The sequence below is a fragment of the Taudactylus pleione genome, unplaced genomic scaffold (assembly GCF_031769625.1).
Source record: "Taudactylus pleione unplaced genomic scaffold, aTauple2 ptg000089l, whole genome shotgun sequence".
Classification (NCBI taxonomy): Eukaryota; Metazoa; Chordata; class Amphibia; order Anura; family Myobatrachidae; genus Taudactylus; species Taudactylus pleione.
This window is the reverse complement of record NW_028284491.1, coordinates 3,874,403-3,895,925: the sequence shown is the minus strand read 5'-3', so window position 1 is coordinate 3,895,925 and position 21,523 is coordinate 3,874,403. Positions and strand designations below refer to the sequence as shown.

General features: G+C 47.0%; 1 protein-coding gene across 3 annotated transcripts in view; it reads left to right on the top strand.

Moving 5' to 3' along the window:
- Positions 1 to 15,228, top strand: part of CDADC1 (cytidine and dCMP deaminase domain containing 1) — a 33,807-nt gene extending 18,579 nt beyond the window's left edge. For 2 of the 3 annotated variants that reach the window (XM_088469120.1, XM_088469119.1), the window contains exons 8-9: positions 9,435 to 9,489; positions 11,209 to 15,228. In XM_088469120.1, coding sequence (XP_088325246.1) covers positions 9,435 to 9,489; positions 11,209 to 11,288 — 135 coding nt within the window. In that variant the 3' untranslated portion in view covers positions 11,289 to 15,228. The remainder of the gene's footprint in view (positions 1 to 9,434; positions 9,490 to 11,208) is intronic. The other variant, XM_088469121.1, reaches the window with a different exon arrangement.
- The last annotated feature ends 6,295 nt before the right edge of the window (positions 15,229 to 21,523 follow it).

Sequence of the window (21,523 nt, the reverse complement as noted above, 5' to 3'; positions counted from 1 at the left end):
GGTCCATAGGGGGTCCACAGGGTTGACCTTGGGGTTATAGCTGGAACAGGATCCATGGGCACCACACAGTTAAGCTTTTAGCTCCCAGGATGCACTTGGGTCCTCCTCTATACCCCGCCCCCGAGCCACAGGCACCTCAGTGTAAGCTGGTGCCCGGCCGGAGTCGGTCACCGCGCAGGGGGGCTGCAGGAGCAGCCCCCAGAAGCTTTTTATTTTAAGTTAAATTTTATTTAGTTTTAATCTATTTTTACTACAGACGGCAGCGAAAGGCTGTCTGTACAGACGCCCACGCTGCCGCTCTGATCCCCGACTGGCGCCGCGACGCCAGTACTGATCTGGGGATCGCGGCGGGAGGACAGAGTCCGTACTAGCCGGACTCTGTCTACCTCCCAGGACTGCTGCCGGAGTCGCCGGTGATGCAGGTAAGCCGCGCGTCGCTGGCTAGCGGCGGCGCGCGGAATGCCTTAAATGCAGTCCTTTAGCCTCCGGTCCTGGGGACAGACCGGAGGCTGCTGGCAGTGGCGGCGGGCCCCCCCCCATAACCCGTGGGACCACTAGACCACCAGGGATAACCGGCAAGCGGGAAGCCAGCATCCCTGGGGTTATGGCCAGCCAGGGAAGGAAGCCTTCCCTGTCAGCGGCTCCTCCCCTCAGCTCAGCGCGCCTTTCAGCACGCAGTCTGGTGTCGCTGAGCTGCAGTTACACGGCCACTCCTCCTCTGAGGTCTCCAGCGGCCATTTTCCCACAGTGGCAGCGCAGATCTCAGGGAGCACGCGGACCGGTCCCCCTGTGTACCTCTCCCCTGATTAAGGACAGCGTACACAGCACTATAGCCCTCCCAGACACTGAATCTGGGCAGGTTGATTGTAGTGTAAAGGTGCAGTGAGTATATCTTCCTGCATGGTATGTGACTTTTTGCTAGTGCTGCCTGTCTGTGCTTATTTTCCGCTTACTGTCAGCTTATACCTATCCCTTTACTTCTCCTACAAGCCCTGCAGGTGTGTGGGGGAGGGGCGTTTCTACTGACCTCACTTATATAGATCACGTATTTGTGAGGTCCGTCACATACAGTAGTGTGCTACTCAGTGCCATATTGTGGGCTGTTGTTCAGCACACCGGTGAGTGCGTTTCACTTCTACCCTGGTGCCAGATATATAATATATTCTGTCATGTCAGACGAGGAGGTTGAGCGCTCAGTGGCTCCGGTGTTGGCCTCCTGCGGACGCTGTTCTGCAGGAGTAGATAGGGAGGATTTGTCACAGGATGGCCTGTGTAGTCGATGCCAGGTGGCTCCTGGCCCATCCAGACCTTCTCTGGTGCAGGAACCACCGTGGGCGATGTTTTCTCAAGTGCTGGTGTCTATTGCGGACCGTCTGTCGGTCCCGACTGCTCTCCCTACTAGGGCGGTGCCCCAGCCGACCATCCCCCATTCCCCGGGTGTCCCGCAGTTATTGCGGAGTCCTCCTGGGTCTCAATCAGTTGGTCCCTATGCGGGGTTGCCTATGTATATACAGGCTTCCCCTGTGCCGCAGCAGCCTGTGGTACCTTTTCAGGCCCCTATGGCGACGCCTCCACCATGGGTGGATGTGCTCTCCAACTCCGTGCAAAATTTGGCGGCCGCTTCCTCGGCTTTTCAGTCAATGTTGCAGACTGACATGCCTTCTAGGATTTCTAAACGCCCACTCATGACACGGGCTGCTCAGGTATCGGACTCAGAGGGTTCCTCAGATGATGGGGAGGTCCCTGATGACACTGACTCGGACGCCTCGGTCCAGGAAATGGATACCAAGTCGTCCATTAATGTGCGAGCACTAGTTAGGGCGGTGCGAGCTATTCTTCTTATAGAGGATGAGGCACCGGTTCCTAGGTCGAAGTTTCCTAGTTTCAAAAAAACTAAGGTGGCTTCTGCGGTGTTTCCCCTGTCGGATCAGTTGACGGATCATATGGCGGTAGCTTGGCAGGCGCCCAGTAAGAGATTCCTTCCTCAGAAGCGGTTGGCTTCTAATTACCCCTTCCCTGAGGCACATTGTAAAAAATGGGAAACTCCACCGGCGGTGGATTCCCATGTCACCCGTTTAACTCGGGGCGCCACCTTACCATTACCGTCGATATCCTCGCTGAAGGATCCCACGGACAGGAAAGTTGAGACTTGCTTAAAGTCTATTTACTCCCTCTCCGGGGCGGTGGCCCGACCGTCCATGGTCATTTCCTGGGTGGCCAAGGCCATTGAGGGGTGGGCCAATGCATTGGAAGATACCTTCCCGGACGACGCTCCGGATGTCCAGCGGGCGTTGTTGGGACAAATGAGGGACGCCGCTTCTTACATTGGAGAAGCTTCTTTAGATGCTAGTCTGCTGACCTCGCGGGTATCGGCTGCAGCGGTGTCTGCCCGCCGATCCTTATGGTTGCGGTCCTGGAGAGCGGACTCTGATTCAAAGAAAGGTCTGGAGGCCTTACCTTTCAATGGGGAATTACTATTTGGTCCGGACTTGGACAAAATAGTGGACACCCTGGCTAAATCCAAGTCGGCCTTCCTCCCTTCGGCGGCACTGCCTGCTAAGGTTCGGAGTTCGGCTTTTCGTTCCTTTCGGGTTCAGGGTAAGGCGAAAGGTCAGTCCTTCCCGAGACAGTCTGTGAGTAAGACGGCCTCTAAACCCAAGAAGCAAGCCTGGAGTGCTCGGCGCCCTTCTTCCAAGCAGGAAGATAAACCTGCGGCCTGATGGGACGGGCCTCCCTCTGGGGGACCTCAGAGTGGGAGGCCGACTTCTTCTATTTGCCCAGTGCTGGCACAATACCACCACGGATGCCTGGGTTCGAGAAGTGGTCTCCCAGGGGTACGCCCTGTCTTTTCGGCACAGACCACCCCACCAGTTTTTCTGCACAAGTCCTTCTCAGAACAAGACCAAGGTGTTACAGGTTCAGGAGGCTATAGAGTCCTTGCTGAAAGCAGGGGTCATTGTTCCCGTTCCTCTATCACAACAAGGGACGGGGTATTATTCGTCTCTGTTTCTGGTGCAGAAACCCAATGGTTCTCATCGCCCTATCCTCAACTTGAAGTCTCTGAACAAATTCCTCAGAGTTCCCAAGTTCAGGATGGAAACGTTACGTTCCATCATTCTGGCGATGGAACCGGGGGATTACATGGTGTCCCTGGACATCCAGGACGCCTACCTCCATGTTCCGATAGCATCTTCACACCAGCGGTATCTGAGGTTCGCTATCCTTCAACACCACTATCAGTTCCAGGCGCTACCCTTTGTTCTCTCCACGGCACCGAGGGTGTTCACGAAGATTATGGCGGTCATGGCCGCACATCTTCGGAACCAGAATGTACGGCTGCTGCCGTACCTGGACGACCTCCTGTTGCTGGCGAGCTCCCCAGAGGTACTGCTTCAACATCTCCACCTGACGATCGCTTGCCTGCAAGCGCACGGGTGGTTGATAAATTGGAAAAAGTCCTCTCTGATTCCATCACAGCGGATGGTTCATTTGGGAGCCCTGCTGGATTCGCGTCAGCAAAGGATCTTCCTGACTCCGGAGAAGGTCGCCTCACTACAGCTGCGGATACGCAGTTGCCTGAGCCGTTGCCGCCTGTCGGTCCATTCGGCTATGAGAGTTCTGGGGTCCATGGTGTCGACATTCGACATGGTGGAATTTGCCCAGTTCCATTCCCGGCCCCTGCAGGGGCTGATTCTATCAGAATGGAACGGGTTACCTCACCGGATCCGCTCTCAGGTGCTGGTGTTGTCTCCGGACGTTCGGCTATCTTTGGCTTGGTGGCTTCAGACAGCTCATCTGGTCGAGGGGCGCCCATTTTGGATCCCGGACTGGGTCCTGCTCACGACGGATGCCAGTCTCCGGGGTTGGGGGGCAGTGACCGGCTCTTTGTCGCTTCAGGGTCGTTGGTCAGCGGAAGAAGCACTTCTCCCCATCAACATCCTGGAACTGCGGGCAGTATACAAGGCCCTGCAGTCGTCCGGCCCCGCTCTTCACGGAAGGGCGGTACAGGTGCAGTCCGACAACGCCACCACGGTGGCGTATATCAATCACCAAGGCGGAACTCGCAGTCAGGCAGCGATGTCGGAGGTGTCTCGTATCCTGTCTTGGGCGGAGGGTCACATTCCAGCGATCTCGGCGGTCTTCATCCCCGGAGTCCTCAATTGGGAGGCGGACTTCCTCAGCCGTCACGACGTGCATCCCGGGGAATGGTCGCTTCACCCAGAGGTGTTTCAGCTACTCGTGGACAGGTGGGGACTGCCGGAGCTGGACTTGATGGCCTCCCGTCACAATCACAAGTTGCCCGTTTACGGGTCAAGGACAAGAGACGCAGGTGCAAGTCTGGTGGACGCGCTGTCGGTGACATGGACGTTTCACCTGGCGTATCTGTTTCCTCCGATATCCCTGCTTCCTCGGGTTCTGCGGAAATTCAAGCAGGACGGCGGCATGCTCGTGCTGGTAGCTCCGGCGTGGCCCAGACGTCCTTGGTACTCCGATCTGAGGAGCCTCTCCATCGACGCTCCGTACCTTCTTCCTCAACGTCGGACCTGTTGTCTCAGGGGCCCTGCCTTTACCCGGATCTGGGTCGGCTGTCTTTGACGGCGTGGCTCTTGAGACAGCCGTCTTGAGGTCTCGGGGCTTCTCCAGTTCGGTTATTGGTACGATGCTCAGGGCACGCAAGCCTGCTTCAGCACGGATTTATCACAGAGTGTGGCACACTTACTTTCAGTGGTGTGAGTCCAGACTTTATGATCCTCAGGTGTTCCGAGTTTCTAGGATCTTGGAATTTCTTCAGTCAGGATTGGATCTCGGCTTACGCCTTGCATCTCTGAAGGTTCATGTGTCCGCCTTGTCCGTGTGGTTTCAACGGCGGATTGCAATACTACCAGACGTTCACACCTTTTTCCAAGGTGTTCTCAGGATCCAGCCTCCCTTTGTGCCTCCTGTGGCTCCTTGGGACTTGGCGGTGGTGCTACGGGTCCTGCAGGGTCCTCCGTTTGAGCCTCTTGAGGCGGTGGAGCTCAAGTGGCTGACATTTAAGACGGTTTTTCTCCTGGCAATTGCTTCGGCCAGGGGGGTGTCTGAATTGGGGGCGCTTTCCTGTCGCCCTCCTTTCCTGATTTTTCACCAGGACAGAGTGGTGCTCCGCACTCGTCCTGAGTTTTTGCCCAAAGTGGTCTCGAAGTTCCATATTAATCAGGAACTTGTTGTGTCAGCTTTTCAGTCCCCTGATCTTTCAGCTGGTGAGACTTCCTTAGATGTGGTCCGGGCGCTTAGAATTTATGTAGACCGGACGGCTTCGGTTAGGAAGTCTGATTCCTTGTTTATCCTCTTTGGTTTTCACAAGAGGGGTTGGCCTGCCAACAAACAAACGTTAGCCCGTTGGCTTCGTTCCGTTATTTGTGAGGCTTATGCACAGGAGGGCTTACCTGTGCCAGCCTCTGTTAAGGCTCATTCCACTCGTTCTGTGGGTCCCTCTTGGGCTGCTAGACGTGGCGCTTCTGCTGTTCAGCTGTGTAAGGCGGCCACTTGGTCTTCAATTCAAACGTTTTTGAGGTTCTATGCGTTTGACACCTTTGCCTCTCAGGATGCATCCTTTGGGCGCCGGGTACTCCTTTCAGCACAGGAGCGTCCCCGCCCTTAGTTGTACTGCTTTGGGACATCCCCAAGGTCAACCCTGTGGACCCCCTATGGACCCTGAAGTAGAAAACAAGAGATATGGTAAGAACTTACCTTTGTTATCTCTGTTTCTACGAAGTCCATAGGGTCCACAGGGCGCCCGCCCTGACGCACCTGGCTTCAAATGGGCTGTGTGGCTGGTCACCGGTTTTCCGTCTCCTATTGCTGTGAGTATGGTTTCTTGTGTGTTCCAGTCTTCCTTCTCTCTGTTCCATATTCTCCTCCGGCCTAGGCTGCTTACCAACTGAGGTGCCTGTGGCTCAGGGGCGGGGTATAGAGGAGGACCCAAGTGCATCCTGGGAGCTAAAAGCTTAACTGTGTGGTGCCCATGGATCCTGTTCCAGCTATAACCCCAAGGTCAACCCTGTGGACCCTATGGACTTCGTAGAAACAGAGATAACAAAGGTAAGTTCTTACCATATCTCTTGTTATATAAACCATCTACATGTATAATCGTAAAATATTTTTTAGTAGCTTTTAGAAACAGTAGATACAATATTCAACGTATAAATGGAGGGGGGAGGGGGCGTGATCGTCCCCTCCCATTTCTCCCAGAGCACAACCAAAAGAGGCTGCGGCTGGTCAGCGGCCTCTGCCGCCCTGTACCCACCGCAGCTGTTGCTGACAGGTAAAGAAGGGGTGGGTGGACCGGGAAGCAATCGGGAAGCCGACTGCCTAAATACCGGCAGCCGGCTTCCCGACTGTCTTATCCCGGCATGGGTGAAATGCCGGGCGTCTAGATGTAGACGCCCGCATTTCCCCGACGCTGGGCCCCTCAATCAAGCCCGGGGTCTGGTAATTGGTAACCGCTTCCACCCCTCTCTGCGCCCCTGTACCCAGTGAAGCCTGGGCCTCTGGTGAGTGAACCCTGCCACAGTTGGTCCTGCTTACAGTCGAATAACAGTACATCGCTACAATTAGGTTTGCGTGTTCTCCTTAAGAAGTGTAATTTGCGTGATCAAATAGTCTATAATGGGTGCATGAACTGTTGTTGCCATCAGAGATGGCTAATATTATTACAGGGCTGCTTTGTATAATGAAACTCTCCTATGAAATTGGCTGATCTAGTTATTGGGTGTTACATGGGTGAGGGTGACAAGAGCTCTGCCTATCCAATGAGACTGTTAAATAACTTGTGACAATTAATTACATTGTATCAATAATATAGATGAATTGCTTCACAATGTGCACTGTTACGCATTTAAGTTATGCTGCCAGATATAAAACCCTGCCTTGCAATCTACCAAATGTATAACGTCAAAAAAAAAAAAGAGTCCTGTTCTCTTCAATCGTGGATGTGACCTGGCCTGTTAGGGCCTCCAGCTACATCACTAAAGTATGGCGCCGGACGGATTTTCTTTGTCCTTTTATAATACCCACAAATGGGCTGGCCAGTCTCTAGGCAGACCATTGCCCAGCGGATTACTTAGGTCTTCTGCTAGGATTATATTGGGGCACGAATGCCCATTCCACTCAGTCATTGGGTGCTTTTACCAACATTTCAGGAAGCTATACCTCCTTTTATCATGGTAACACAATCATAAATGATAAAAGGATGTATAGCGTCCTGTAACGTTGGTGTATAAGGAACATGCTATAAAACATAACTTCTTGAAGACTGAGTGCCGCCCATGTTTTCTTGGACTTTAAGGATATTAGAGGAGGGCACCAGAGCACTATGAACACCAGACAGTGCGAGTGCTGAATACTAAACAGGATTTCTCTCTCTTTCAAGCTACATACAGTATGTATACATGCATGTACACACGTACTGTATGTGTGTTTATAATAATAGTTTTGTATATCATGTGTTCAAATGAGGCGCTATAACCTGGGATGTCATATGTGTTAGAGCATGTCCTATTGCTGGGGAGGTTGTCGGGGAGATGCTCGTTATACCCAGATCAGCTCTCTGCTGGTAACATCAGTGATCGCTAGTGTTTCCTTACAGTCACTTGGGGGTAAATTTACTAAAGATTGATTTTGATCGATTTATAATGGGAGTGTGCAAGCTAATTCGCATATTTACTAACATTTAAAAATCAATAGAAAAAATGGTGTTAGTAAATGTGTGCTTAGCACCTGAAACACAACATTGATTTAGATTGATTTAAAATCGTTCAAAATGGACCATTAGTAAATGTGCCCCTTGTGCATTGTGATGTATTGGGGCTAGATATCTCATTGCAGCAGGTAAGTAACCTGAACTCTCCCATGAGAATGTGGCCACTCCGAAGCCTTTTCTATTGAATTTGGCTGATATATTATTATTTTTTTGTTTTTCAACCTCCAGAATGATGTGCGGAATACCCAGTGTTATTTATACTGTAGATGTGTAAGTGTACAGCAGTATTAGGCTCTGTGTGCAGAATCCCTGATATAACATATACCTCCTGTATGTTTTGCTGGACATTTGTAGAGTGAAAATAAACCATATTTAGAATTGAAGTCTCTTTTTCTATATAATTATTCGGTAAAGTAGAAAACAGTCTGTATAGAGAATCTCTCTAAATCCATGCGGGGCATAAACTCTATATACGGCGCAGTGGGATATGTTTGAGCTTTATAAATAAAGCATGATAATACTGCCATATATTATTTGTTTAAGTTGCCCTAGTACTTTTGGTTTGCTGATCCACTGACTACACCGCCCCCCAGTGGACAGATTGATGTAATATTAGTATTGTAATTTTAGTAACTTTGAAATTGTATATCTGTGGAAGATATAGGTGTGTTTGTTTTGCTTAACAAGAAGAGAACATGTTTTAAGACACCAATGACAACTAGCAAACAGGAAAAAAGGTGCTGTAAGCACTCCATTGTTCACTTTGAAATGTTTACTGTTTAGCCATAATCTTTCATATCCAACCACTAAAGTATCCAAATGAGTTTACTATGCAGGGAGACTTAAGGGAGACCCCTTCCCCCCTCCAGCTGAAAGACTGACAGCAATTAGTGGCAATTCTGATGTCTTTTATTTCTATCACAATCAATTAAATATTTATAGGCTGTATAGATGGTAATTGGTATCTTCTCATCTTCACACTATATCAGCTCTGACCTAAAATAGGCGCTGCGAGGAGGATGGGCACCCAGGCCTACTTATGGTGACTAAAGATTAAGACCTTTTGGGATCTAGTGCACTATTTAACATCTTGATTACTGATATCTGCCTGCCGCTTTGCCTTTTGTACTCCTTTTGGCCGGTCTATCCCATTTGCTCTTGGTTAGACAAATAATAAACATGGATATCGCAACTAGCTGGGAATAAAACAGCATCCCGATCAGTTTCCACTCTGTATAAATCTATCTGGTTTACCTACCATTTAGGATACACCACAATATCCTTCATGAATGGCCTAACAAATTTGCTGATGCCCACTTCTACCTTATATGTTACACTACTCTCTGATTTGAGCACAGTTATTGCTTATTCCTGTACCTTTTCTATTCCATATTTGATAAACTCAATATAAAATGTGTTTAAAAACATGATGCAATTTGATTGAAATGAGTTAGAGAAAATAAGCGTATTTATTATTAATGTAATTTTCCTTATACATTAACCATTTTTCATGTCCCACAAAAATATCTTCTATATAATGCCCAGATTACAGTATTTGCGCATCTAAGTGAAAAACATAAATTTTTCCTAGTTTGTCAAAATACAGTTATGAAAGTGTCACTCTTTAAACCTGATTTAAATATGTTCATCATTATTTAATTATTCAGTAGATCTTTCTTTTATTTTTCAACAGTGGCAACAAAATCCACACAGTGCTGATTATCCAACCAAGTCCACGAGCATGGAAGGTGAGTATTCTGCAAATAGCCACAGACTGTTCCATAATACTGGTGTGATTGCTTTACACACTAAGGGGTAAATTTACTAAGAATCGTGTCTGGTCAGAGATTGCCCGAGTTAAAACTCGATTAGCATCGCTGAAACTCAGGTGATTTTAGGTAGCTAAAACTCTCAAATTTACTAAGAATCGTGATTTGCTGAATTGTGTTTTTCTATGGTGTATGCAATTGATAGTTCTCTGCCAAGTTCCCTGAGTCTGACCGCAGCCAAACTCGCCCAAGCAAGCAGCCTGCGCATATCGGTGAGATACGTGCAGGCTGCTTGTGTGTTGATGAATAATGAAAGTTTAATTGGTTTAAAAAATAATAAAAGGATGTAGACCCATCATATCCCCCTCCCCCCCCAAAGCATAACCAGCCCGGGACCCCTGAGCCAGTCCTGGTTCTAAAAGTACAGGTAAAAAACGGGTTCCCCCATATTTTAGGAACCAGCACTGGGCTCCCAGAGCCAGTCCTAGTTTTAAAAATGGCGTGGGGTTCCCCCTATTTTTAAAACCAGCCCTGGACTCAAACCTAGCCGGGTGTAATGCCACAGCCAGGGGACCCTTTCACCAGGTCACCCTCGCCAAAGCATTAACACCCCAAGTTAGTCAGCTCAAGCCGGGGATCTCGGGAGGTGGAGTCTGTGGCCCTACATTTTTTAAAATTTTTTGTTTCTTAAACAAAATTAAACTTTAATTCTTTCTTTTTTAAACACCCAAGCAGCCTGCATGTATCACAGTGATATGTGCAGACTGCTTGATCGGGTGAGTTTGGCTGCAGTCGGACTCGGGGAACTTGGCAGAGAAATCTCGATCACATACCCCACCAAAAAACACGATTCAGCAAATCACAATTCTTGGTAAATTTGAGAGCTTTAGCTGGCAAAAATCACCTGAGTTTCAGCGATGCTAATTGAGTTTTAACTCTGGCAATCTCTGACCTGACACGATTCTTAGTAAATTTCCCCCTTAGTGTGTAAAGCAATCGCCCCGGGCTTCAGCGTAAGCCTGGGGTGCTCAGGAGAGCGGGACCCCTTTATTGGGGGGGTCCCCACCTCCCCTGAGATCCCTGGCTTGGGCTGTTAATGTTTTGGTCAGGGTGATCCTGTGAAAAGGTACCCTGGTTGTGGCATTACTCTTAACTAGGTTTGAGTCCGGTGCTGGTTTTAAAATTTGGGGGAACCCCACACCATTTTTCCCCCCTATTTTTAAAACCAGGACTGGCTCATAAAATACGGGGGAACCCTACCCGTTTTTGCCCCCGTATTTTTAGAACCAGGACTGGCTCAGGAGCCCCGGGCTTTAACACTTTAGACCGTAATTACAGGCAGAAACATACACAGATCAAACTTCTATTTTAGGACCGAGTTTGCTAAAGTTACACCCGTGATTCTAATCACAATTCTTGGTAAATTCCCGAGTTCTATATTTTCCCCCGAAAGTACTTGCGAGTTTGGCCGTTGGTGTATTGAATCGAGTCTGCATTCTCACCCGAGATGTTCAGTCTCAACAGAGAAATCTCTCCCGAGTTTGCCTTTAGTAAATTTCCGAGTTGGTGAAAATGCTTACACTCACCCGAGATTTCACGCTTGACCAGACGCGATTCTTAGCAAATGCACCCCTAAGCGTGTTGTGCATTGCTGATCTGTCTTACTGCACTGACCCTATCTTATGTTCTCTTTTATAGTAGCAGATGGATGTCTGAAAGGTAAAGAAGATGATTTTGAGTTTAAGAACAAAAGGATGTGTTTTGGGAAAAGATCATGAACCAGGGAGATGTCTCCCTGCAAATAGTTTTAATTTAGAAGATAATTTATTTATTGCACCTAATGGAGAAAGAATTATATTTTAAGATGTATAATTAATTTTTTTACGAGCTACAACTACATAATTTATGCAAATTGACGTGCTCATTACTCTTGCACAATTATGGACATTACATTGAACTGAGTGAATTACAATGGACGCTCCGGAGGTCTAGACATTGGAATCATACCTATATCAAACAAGTGACGGCCCTCTAATGGCTTTTAGACGTTCAACAGATTTTTTATCTATTTCACTTAAGCTTTAACTTTTTAATGGAGAATTTCAGCTAGAAGACTTAAAAATGCTAATGGTTTACCATTAGTTACCATTCTCCATGTGTTAGTGTTTAATTGATGTCCTACAGTAAAGTGCTCCCACGAAGTGAGGAAACTACTACACTGGAGTAAGGCCTGAGCACAATGAGCAAATTCCCAGTTACCTCAACTTAATTGTGCACTTTATCATGGACTCGGCCAGGGTCAGCATGAGAGAAAGGACTGTGGACCAATCTCCTTCTCGTGTGATTAACGCAGAGAATGAAACGATTCTAAGCTATAGAGGACAGTTACCTGCCGCTAACACTTCTACAGCTCATCCTGCTTCTTTGTTATGTACAATACATCTGAATCATCCTGCACTGAAGGCTAATGATGCTGGAGGATAGTTGGAGGCGAAGAACACAAGACCAGACACTAGAATGTGTATTGTACATCATACTGATCAGCCAAGAAGAAGATTATGGCGCAAATACACTTGGAAATTAGTGACGACAAAGGACTAAACATAAATAGGAGGGATGTTTATTATGTATATGCCGCAAAGGGCCATCCAACTGTGACTATATAGGAGCAATGGGACTCATGCATGAGTGTGCAGGGGCCCCTAGTTTTCTTTACACTATAATGCATATTATTCCTTCAGAGAAGATCACTGGTGGTATAGTTCTGCCATTGTAAGACCCCCTACAAAGTGTACTCAATTCACGATGCAAAGAGTCTTTGACAGCCATGTGCTTTGATGATCCACTTTGCGTACATCAAAGAGCATGTATGCTTTCTGCTCTGCACACATCTGCTGTCTGCACCTCAAGCAGTATGCCTGCTCTGCGCACATAAAGATGCATGCCTCTTCTCTGCTCTGCTCACATCTGCACATCAAGCAGTATGCCTGCTCTGCGCACATAAAGATGCATGCCTCTTCTCTGCTCTGCTCACATCTGCACATCAAGCAGTATGCCTGCTCTGCGCACATAAATATGCATGCCTCTTCTCTGCTCTGCACACATCTGCACATCAAGCAGTATGCCTGCTCTGTGCACATAAATATGCATGCCTCTTCTCTGCTCTGCGCACATCTGCACATCAAGCAGTATGCCTGCTCTGCGCACATAAAGATGCATGCCTCTTCTCTGCTCTGCGCACATCTCTTCGTACATCCAGCAGTCCACACATCTGCTCTCTGCACATCAAGCAGTACACTTACTCTCTACGCACATAAAGATGCATGCCTGTTATCTGCTCTCCGCACATCAAGCAGTACGCCCTTTCTCTGCTCTGCGCACATAAAGATGCATGCCTGTTATCTGCTCTCCGCACATCAAGCAGTACGCCCTTTCTCTGCTCTGCGCATATAAAGATGCATGCTTGTTGTCTGCTCTGCACACATCTCTCCGCACATCAAGCAGTACACGCTCTCCCTGCTCTGCGCACATAAAGATGCATGCCTGTGCTCTGCTCTGCACACATCTACTCTCCGCACATCAAGCCATACGCTTACTCTCTGCTCTGTGCACATCAGCTCTCCACACATCAAGCAGTACGCCTTCTATCTGTTATGCGCACATAAAGATGTATGCCTGTTCTCTGCTCTGCACACATCTGCTCTCCGCACATCAAGCAATACGCCTGCTCTGCGCATATAAAGATGCATGCCTGTTCTCTGCTCTGCATACATCTACTCTCCGCACATCAAGCAATACGCCTGCTCTGCGCATATAAAGATGCATGCCTGTTCTCTGCTCTGCACACCTCAAGCAGTACGCCTGCTCTGCTCTGTGCACATAAAGATGCATCCCTGCTCTCTGTTCTGCACACATCTGCTCTCCGCACATCAAGCAGTACGCCCTCTCTCTGCTCTGCGCACATAAAGATGCATGCCTGTTCTCTGCTCTGCACACATCTGCTCTCCGCACATCAAGCAGTACGCCTTCTCTCTGCTCTGCGCACATAAAGATGCATGCTTGTTGTCGGCTCTGCACACATCTCTTCTCCGCACATCAAGCAGTACGTCCTCTCTCTGCTCTGCGCACATAAAGATGCATGCTTGTTGTCTGCTCTGCACACATCTCTTCTCCGCACATCAAGCAGTACGCCTGCTCTGCGCATATAAAGATGCATGCCTGTTCTCTGCTCTGCACATATCTGCTCTCTGCACATCAAGCACTACCCCCTCTCTCTGCTCTGTGCACATAAAGGTGTACGCCTGCTCTCTGCTCACATCTGCACATCAAGCAGTACGCCCTCTCACTGCTCTCTGCACATCAAGCCATACACCTGCTCTGCGCACATAAAGATGCATGTCTGTTCTCTGCTATGCACACATCTGCTCTCCGCACATCAAGCAGTACGCCTACTCCCTGCTCTGCGCACATAAAGGTGCATGTCTGCTCTCCGCACATCAAGCAGTACGTCCTCTCACTGCTCTGCGCACATAAAGGTGCATGCCTGCTGTCTACTCTGTGCACATTATGGTAGATGCCTACTCTCTGCTCTGCGCACATAAAGGTGCATGGCTGTTCTCCGCTCTGCACACATTTAAATTGCACGCCTACTGTCTTCTCTGTGCACATAAATGGTAATGCCTTCTCTCCTCTTTTAAAAGGTACCGCTGTTGTAAAAGTGCACTTAGGTATATAAAGAGGTGGAAAAATCTTACTGCACATTGGGCCTGATTCAGACTTGGGAATAGAGAGAGATTTCTATCTCAACTGATCATCTTGGTGAAACCATGCTGCACTGCAGGTGGGGCAGATGTAAAATGTGCAGAGAGATTTAGATTTGGGAGGAATGTTTCCAAACTGACATCTAAATTGTAGAGTAATAATAAAGCTGTGCAGTATTTGTGAGCTACATGCAAAAACAGCCAGTATTTACCCCACATGCAAATTTTTTTATATTTACACCCCTTGCATTGCAATATGGTTTGTTCAGGTTCACAAGTTAAGTGCTATCTCTCTCTCTATTCCCAACTCTGAATCAGGGCCATTGTGCAAAAGGAAATAAAATTCACTGTACACTTCCAGACAAAAGTTTTAGAACACCCCATATTCCCAATTTTCGTTCAAATCCAGCGAATAACCTGAAATGGTACAAAGGTAAGCGGTAACCTGCTAGAGGTTTTAAAAAAAAACAAAGCTTAGGTTAAAAAGAATTGTAAAAACAGGATTTTGGTACTTATCCGTAAATCCATTTCTCCGATTCCACAGGGGACACTGGAGCTCAAAACACTGGGTATAGACGGTGGTAGAGTAGATGTAGTTTTCCAATACAAATTATTAGTATTAGTCCTCATCCGTCTCACACCGGCTCTGGTCAGGCATGATAAAGACCCTGAATTGGTCGAAACGTGTAGGAGGCACAGGGATACCACAGGACCTGACCAGAGTCGGTGTGTGTAATAGCTGAGATTACACCCGGGTTTATTAACATCATCTCAAATATTATATACGTCTTTTTTAACTGTTTCTGGTAGGAGGCCAACTTTACCTGTGATTATTTACCTGGTTTATTCTTGAAGTAGCCCAATTTGTCATCTTGGGCGTATTTTGGTTCCTTGTATGGAATCAATATCTTTTATGATTTGTTATATGTGAAATAAATGTGGTATTTATTACCATTTGCTATGCAGAAATTATTTTAAGGCTATACCTTATATGTTGAAAAGATATGTAGGTCATATACCTGTGGTAATATTATTTGTAAAACAATCTACACTAGATACCACTTTTTCTCTCTTTACATGTTGTGACATATTGTACTATACCCTTCTACAAGGACTAAAGATCAAGGAAAAAGATATTATTATTACACCTAAGATAAGTACCTGTTAGTGCTGTGATTAATTGGCGCTAGGGTGGGACACCTTCTTTTGTTTTTGTTTATGCTATACAGTGGGAAAGTCGGATACCTTTCCCGTTAGGTGTTTCTACCTAAGCTGCCATTTGGCGCAACTAGTTAACACCACCTTGTTGTAAATATTACACAAGTCAATAATAAATGTCAGATAAATTCAATATAAAAACAATAATGATAATCTTAAACGACAAGCAATTGCATACATAAAAACAGTATGTTAATGGGCATATGCCTCACCCTTGTGATTGTCCAAACAAATTGTGCCAGTTCCTATAGATACTTCCGGATGCAAAATGAACATTGATCAAGTTGCAGGAAAAAACACTCTCATATTGAGAGAAAGGAGGACTATCCAATGGGTATATAATTACCAGGTCCTTTCATCGATAGAGGAGTATTCCTATTGGCATAAATTCCATATGCAGCACTTGGAGTCCTCAAGATGCACGGTGTACATGTCCAGTGTAGGAGCTGATTTAAAAAAAAAAAAAAGTTCCAAAACTGTGGATTCTTACGGTGAGTCCAGTAAGTTGGTCCAGGCTCTTGCAGGAAACAGGTAGCAAATCACAGAGTCACTTGTGGGCAGAGGCTGGGTCACCTGACATGCTTCGCTGTCTAAAAGTAGCGTTTTCTTTTGAAAAGCTGCCACTTTTAGACAGCAAAATGCGTCTGTGTGATGCGCTTGAGCACTAGGAGTAAGGGCGGAAACGGGTACTCTAGGTTGTATGGCCTCGGAACTTCCAACGCGTCTGCCCTGACGGCGTCTGGATCTCGGGTCCTGGAGCAGTAAAGAAGTCAACTGTTCATTGTTGCTGGAGGCCATAAGGTGTATCTGCGGCCTGCCCCAAAGACTGATCAACTGCTGGAAAATTTCCGAATGCAGGGCCCATTCCTCTGGTTGAAGATCCTGATGACTGAGATAATCCGCTTCTCAAATGTCCACACCTGGGATGGAGGTGACTTCGACGTGACTTCCTGCCCACTGTAAGATGTGGTTGGACTCGCGCATTGCCATGCGACTGCACGTACTCCCCTGCCAGTTGATGTACACCACGACCATAGCGCCTAATTGCACCTGAATGGCCAATCCCAGCAGAAGGGGCTCTGCAGCTCGCAGAGCATTGTAAATGGCCCCGAGTTTGAGGGCATTGGTAGTCCAAGACCACTGCTCCCCATCTGCGAAGACTGGCATCCGTTATCAGCAGGATCCAGTTCCAGATGCTGAATAGGCAACCCACCATGAGGTGGTCTGTCTGGAGCCACTGGGCCTGAGGGTATAGCCTCACTAGACTGTTCATCTGAAGATGTGACCCTGACCATTGAGACAAGAGGTCCAACTGGAACAGCCTGGAATGAAAATTTCTGAACTGGATGGCTTCCCTAGAAGGCGGATGCAAAAGTGCACAGACACACATCTTGGCTTGAGTATCATCTGCACCAACTCCTGTATTGTCTGTGCTTTGTCCAGTAGGAGGAACACCTGTTGTAGGGAAGTGTCCAAAATCATCCCCAGGAACTGACGCTCTGACTGCACCAGAAGGGACTTTTGGAAGTACACTATCCAGCCATGCTGGAGGAGGATTTGATGAGGGAGAGACACTTGTTCTAGGAGTCTGTCTGCCGACTGCCTTGATGAGCAGGTTGTCCAGATATGGGACAATGGTCACTCCATGAGCCCGGAGATGAGCAATCTTACCGCCATCACCTTGGTGAAGACCCTGGGAGCCGACAGTCCAAAGGGCAAAGCCTGAAACTGAAAATGTGACTCCTTGATGGCAAACCGGAGGAATGCTTGGTGTGGCCCACTAATCGGAATGAGTAAATACGCATCCAGGGATACCAGGTACTCCGCTGCTTCCAACTGTGAATCTGTGAAAATATCTTCATGGATTTGAGATTCAAAATGGCCTGGACTGATCCATCCAGCTTCGGAACCTCAAACATATTCGAGTAGAGATACCCCAGGTGGAATGGAAGCCTGTCATGCCACTGGATTGTCTGCCAGCTTGGTGTCTAGGTGACAATAGCTAGAAGCCTGTCGCCCCCTAGATTGTCTCTAACTGCAGAAGAGGCACCATTAGAATTGAGGGACCTTTTAAAGGAGCGCCGCGGGGTTGCTGCTGAATAAGGCAAAAAGGTACTTTTGCCATCCTTGGCCTGAGATATCCATTAATCCAGCTCCAGACAAAATAAGATTTCCAGTAAATGGGAGGGCTTCCACAGCACGTTTAGACTCTGCATTCCCTTGCCAAGCTCAAAGCCACAGGGCGTGGCAGGCTGCCACCACCGAAGCCGAGATCACGGAACCTACCTGCCCAATAGCTCTAGAGGCATCACCCAGATAAACTGCTGATTCTCGGATATGTTCAGCTAGAGAAATCTGCTCGCGGAGTATTAGACCGCAGGCCCTCCGCCAACTACTCAGCCCATTTTTCAACTTCTTTGTTAACCCAAGATGGGGATAGAGGGGGAGGAGCCAGTCACACTTCTAAATTAATTAAAGTGCCAGGCTCTACTACCGTCTATACCCAGTGTCTTGAGCTCCAGTGTCCCCTAGTGGATGAAGGAGAAAGAAATCAAATTATAGAGTTATATAACAAAAGGCCTTTTTTAAAGAACAAGTAATGGGCTAAGAACTTACAGCTGTTCTGCAGCAATGAGGAAGCCGCTTGCCTGGGCCATGAAGCTCTTCCAGTGGACTACTGAAGACTAGAAGGTTTTATGGATCAATTTGAAATCTCTCGTTCATAATGCAGGGTTTTTGTACACCGTCAAGTAGGTAAAAAGATGGTCCCTAAGTGTGTGATCTTTATTTACTTTAAGCCACCGCTTCCTGGCAAATTTAAGGTAAAAATTTAAAAGGGCCATTATTTTCATGATCAAAACCCACCATGCTTTGCTATTAAAAGCATTGCTCTTTTAAATTTTGAACTTAATATGCTGGGAAGTGGTGGTTTGTAAATAAAACCCCTGTGACCCCGACTCAAATATGGAAGAGGTAGCCTGATGATCTGGGGCTCTCTTGCTGGAACCCTAGTCGATGATATGCACAGAGCGACTGGCATCCTGGGCTACCTTTTGCTCAGGGTCAAACAACACCCTCTTGTCTATGCCTTGTTTGTCAAGAGTTTATTCTACAGCAAGATAATGACCCAAAACATATCTCCAGGATGGGTCAGAACTACATTAAAGGAAAATAATAAGATGGCAGGCTCCAAATGATGGAATGGCCAGTATAGTCTCCAGATTTAGGGGTTTATTTGCTAAGGTTGTAAAACCTTGCTATTCCAATTGTGTTTATGTCAGAAATTTAAAAGGGCAATGATTTTACTAGCATAACATGGTTAGTAAAAGTATTGTCCATTTAAATTTGGAGCATAAACACAATTGGAAGCGCCAGGTTGTAGAACCTGATGCTTAAACCCCATTGAGCTGGTTTGGGATGAACTGTACAGAAGAGTAAAAGCAAAGCAACATACAAGTGGAACACATTTTGGGGACCTACTGTAACAGTGTTTGGTAGAACTTCCTGAACAATATTTGATTTCCATTGTAGAAATAATGCAACAAGTGTGTTCTGCTATTATATCTGCAACTATAAATTTTTATCTCCAATTGTTTATTTGTTCTATGGTTTAATTCAGATCATATTGAGGCATTAAAGTGTGTAAGTCTCAGTAAAAACTGGGAGTGTTATAAAACTTGATCTGCTGTGTACATTTCCTATCACTTGAACATTTGCTCTGTCATTGTTGCACTATTTTGTTGAGTCTTCTGCATTCATTAGCACAGTAAAGTATCTCCTTAATAAATGTACCCCCTTCATTCCATTATTTCAGTAATCTCACTCCGCTAATTGAAATCCCGTTGCAGCTGCCCATTACAGGGAATGCCACCTCTCCGTTTACCTCATGCTAACCTCTGCAAACCTTGCCAACTTGCTACATATGTCTACTGACTCTGGGCCTGATTCAGACCCGCTCACGAGCCCTGAGCGCACGCAAGTGGGTCGATACTGCCCAAGTGCGCATGCGCACGACGGAGGCGGCTCTGTCGTGCGCATGTGCGAGACCCGAATAACGATGGCCAAGCCGTCGTTATGGGTCTCGCACCAAAGGGGGCGTGCTGTCGATGGTGATTGACAGCACGCCCCCTTTGGTGGGCGTGCCGGGGGCGTGGTTGCCCAGATGGAGGCGTTCCCATGGGAACACCTACCGTCTGGGGCCGGCCCCACTGACATCACTAGTAATGTCAGGGGGAGTGCTTTTGGCTTCGATAGAGCCAAAAGCACTCCAAGGCTTGCGGCAGCGAGACCCTACCGCAAGGGTCTCGTCGCAAGCCCGATGGTCGCGATGGTCTTGACCTTCGCAACCATCATTTTGCCCACTTGCTATAGCTGTGGGTGGTCACCCACAGCTATGCGAGTGGCCAGGAGGCCGCTCCAAAAAGTAAGAGGGACGGCCCTGATTCAGAGCGAGCGCTCTGTCAGAGCGTCCGGCTCTGAATCAGGGCCTCTGCTAGAAATTGATGCACTCACAACCTACAAAGAGGGTTCCACACAGCACCTTAACTATTTGGCAACTGATCAATGACTTTCCAGTTTTGTGAGTCTGGTGTACAAGGCATTTGAAACTGTACATGTTGCATAAATGCTGTCTATGCAGGTCCCTGATAGGGGAATGATGATGTGACAATAATCTATAGCTAGTAATGCTACATATGTTCAAGAATTGTTATTCTGATTTCACATGTTTAGTGCTGATGATCATTTTGAGTCCTTTTCCAACCAACTATGATATTGGATTAATTTTACTAAGGTTTCTTAAGGTGTTTGACCATATTGTATTCAGTCTCGAGCGTTAACAATATTGTATTCAGTCTCCTGCTTACGCTCATCTGGGATGCCCATAGTTTTAAAGTGGACATAGTTGTACGTGACCACTATCATAATATGAGGAGGTGGATGAAGGTAAGTGAGAAGGAAGCTAGAGCACAACACAGTAGTGATGCGAGACTCCTATCAAACTGCTGCACACAGCGACCATCGTAATGTGTACACACAATTCACCAATATGCTGCACATAAAATGAGACGATGCTGGCCAACTGGGATCTTTCTTCAATATTTGGTGGACATGCCCTTTAATCATCCCGTTCTGGTATATAGTCCGTACTCTACTAACCCAAATTATTTATTTCTCACTCTCTTACACCCCAGCAAAGTTTTTGCTGTGCGCCCCGGTCGATGGTCTCCCCAATGCCACTAATAAATTGGTACTACATATAACCTGTGCGGCAAAATATCAAATCGCCCGCAACTGGAAACAACCTAGCACCCCTCCCTGACAGGAACTCATGAATGGAATTTGGTTCATAGCAAAAATGGAATATATTACCAGTTTAAGGGACAACAACGTTCGAAAGTTCCATTTGATTTGGCGTCCCTGGTATTCCTATCAAAACTCTCCCCTCCCAGGTCTTGGTTAGCTCCATCTAAAATCTCTCTTCCTTTCTTCCCTCCTCTTTTCCTTATCTCTCTCTTTTTCGTGATCACCATCTCCCACCCTGGTATGCCTCCTCCTAATTTATTTTCTGTTTTTCTATCATTAGATCCCCCTTCCCTCCCTTTTTATTTTTTTACCCCCTCGTAACCTTATCCAGAACTCATTCACGATTGATCTCCCCTAACGACCAATTGTTTTGTATCTTAGAAATAGTTGCTACTATCTATAAGTAACTATTTAATTTTGCTGTTTTATAGATGAGTGTTTTGCACTCTGTTATTGTATTATCAACTCTTCAATAAACAAATATATATATAATAAAAATGAGACGATGCAATGTACTATGCGGTTCGCTAACATTGATACTGTAACGATATATTGTGCCGTCATATGTCGGGTCATGCAGTGTGTTCGCGTACACGATATATATAGTTTCATCGTATTGGCACATCGCGAGATCACCAGATCATTCAGGTGTGTGCCCAGGTTTAGGACCCCCAACACATCGCAGTATGAGTCAGAGTTCAGTGATCCAACGTGTTCTAGTTTCAGAATAA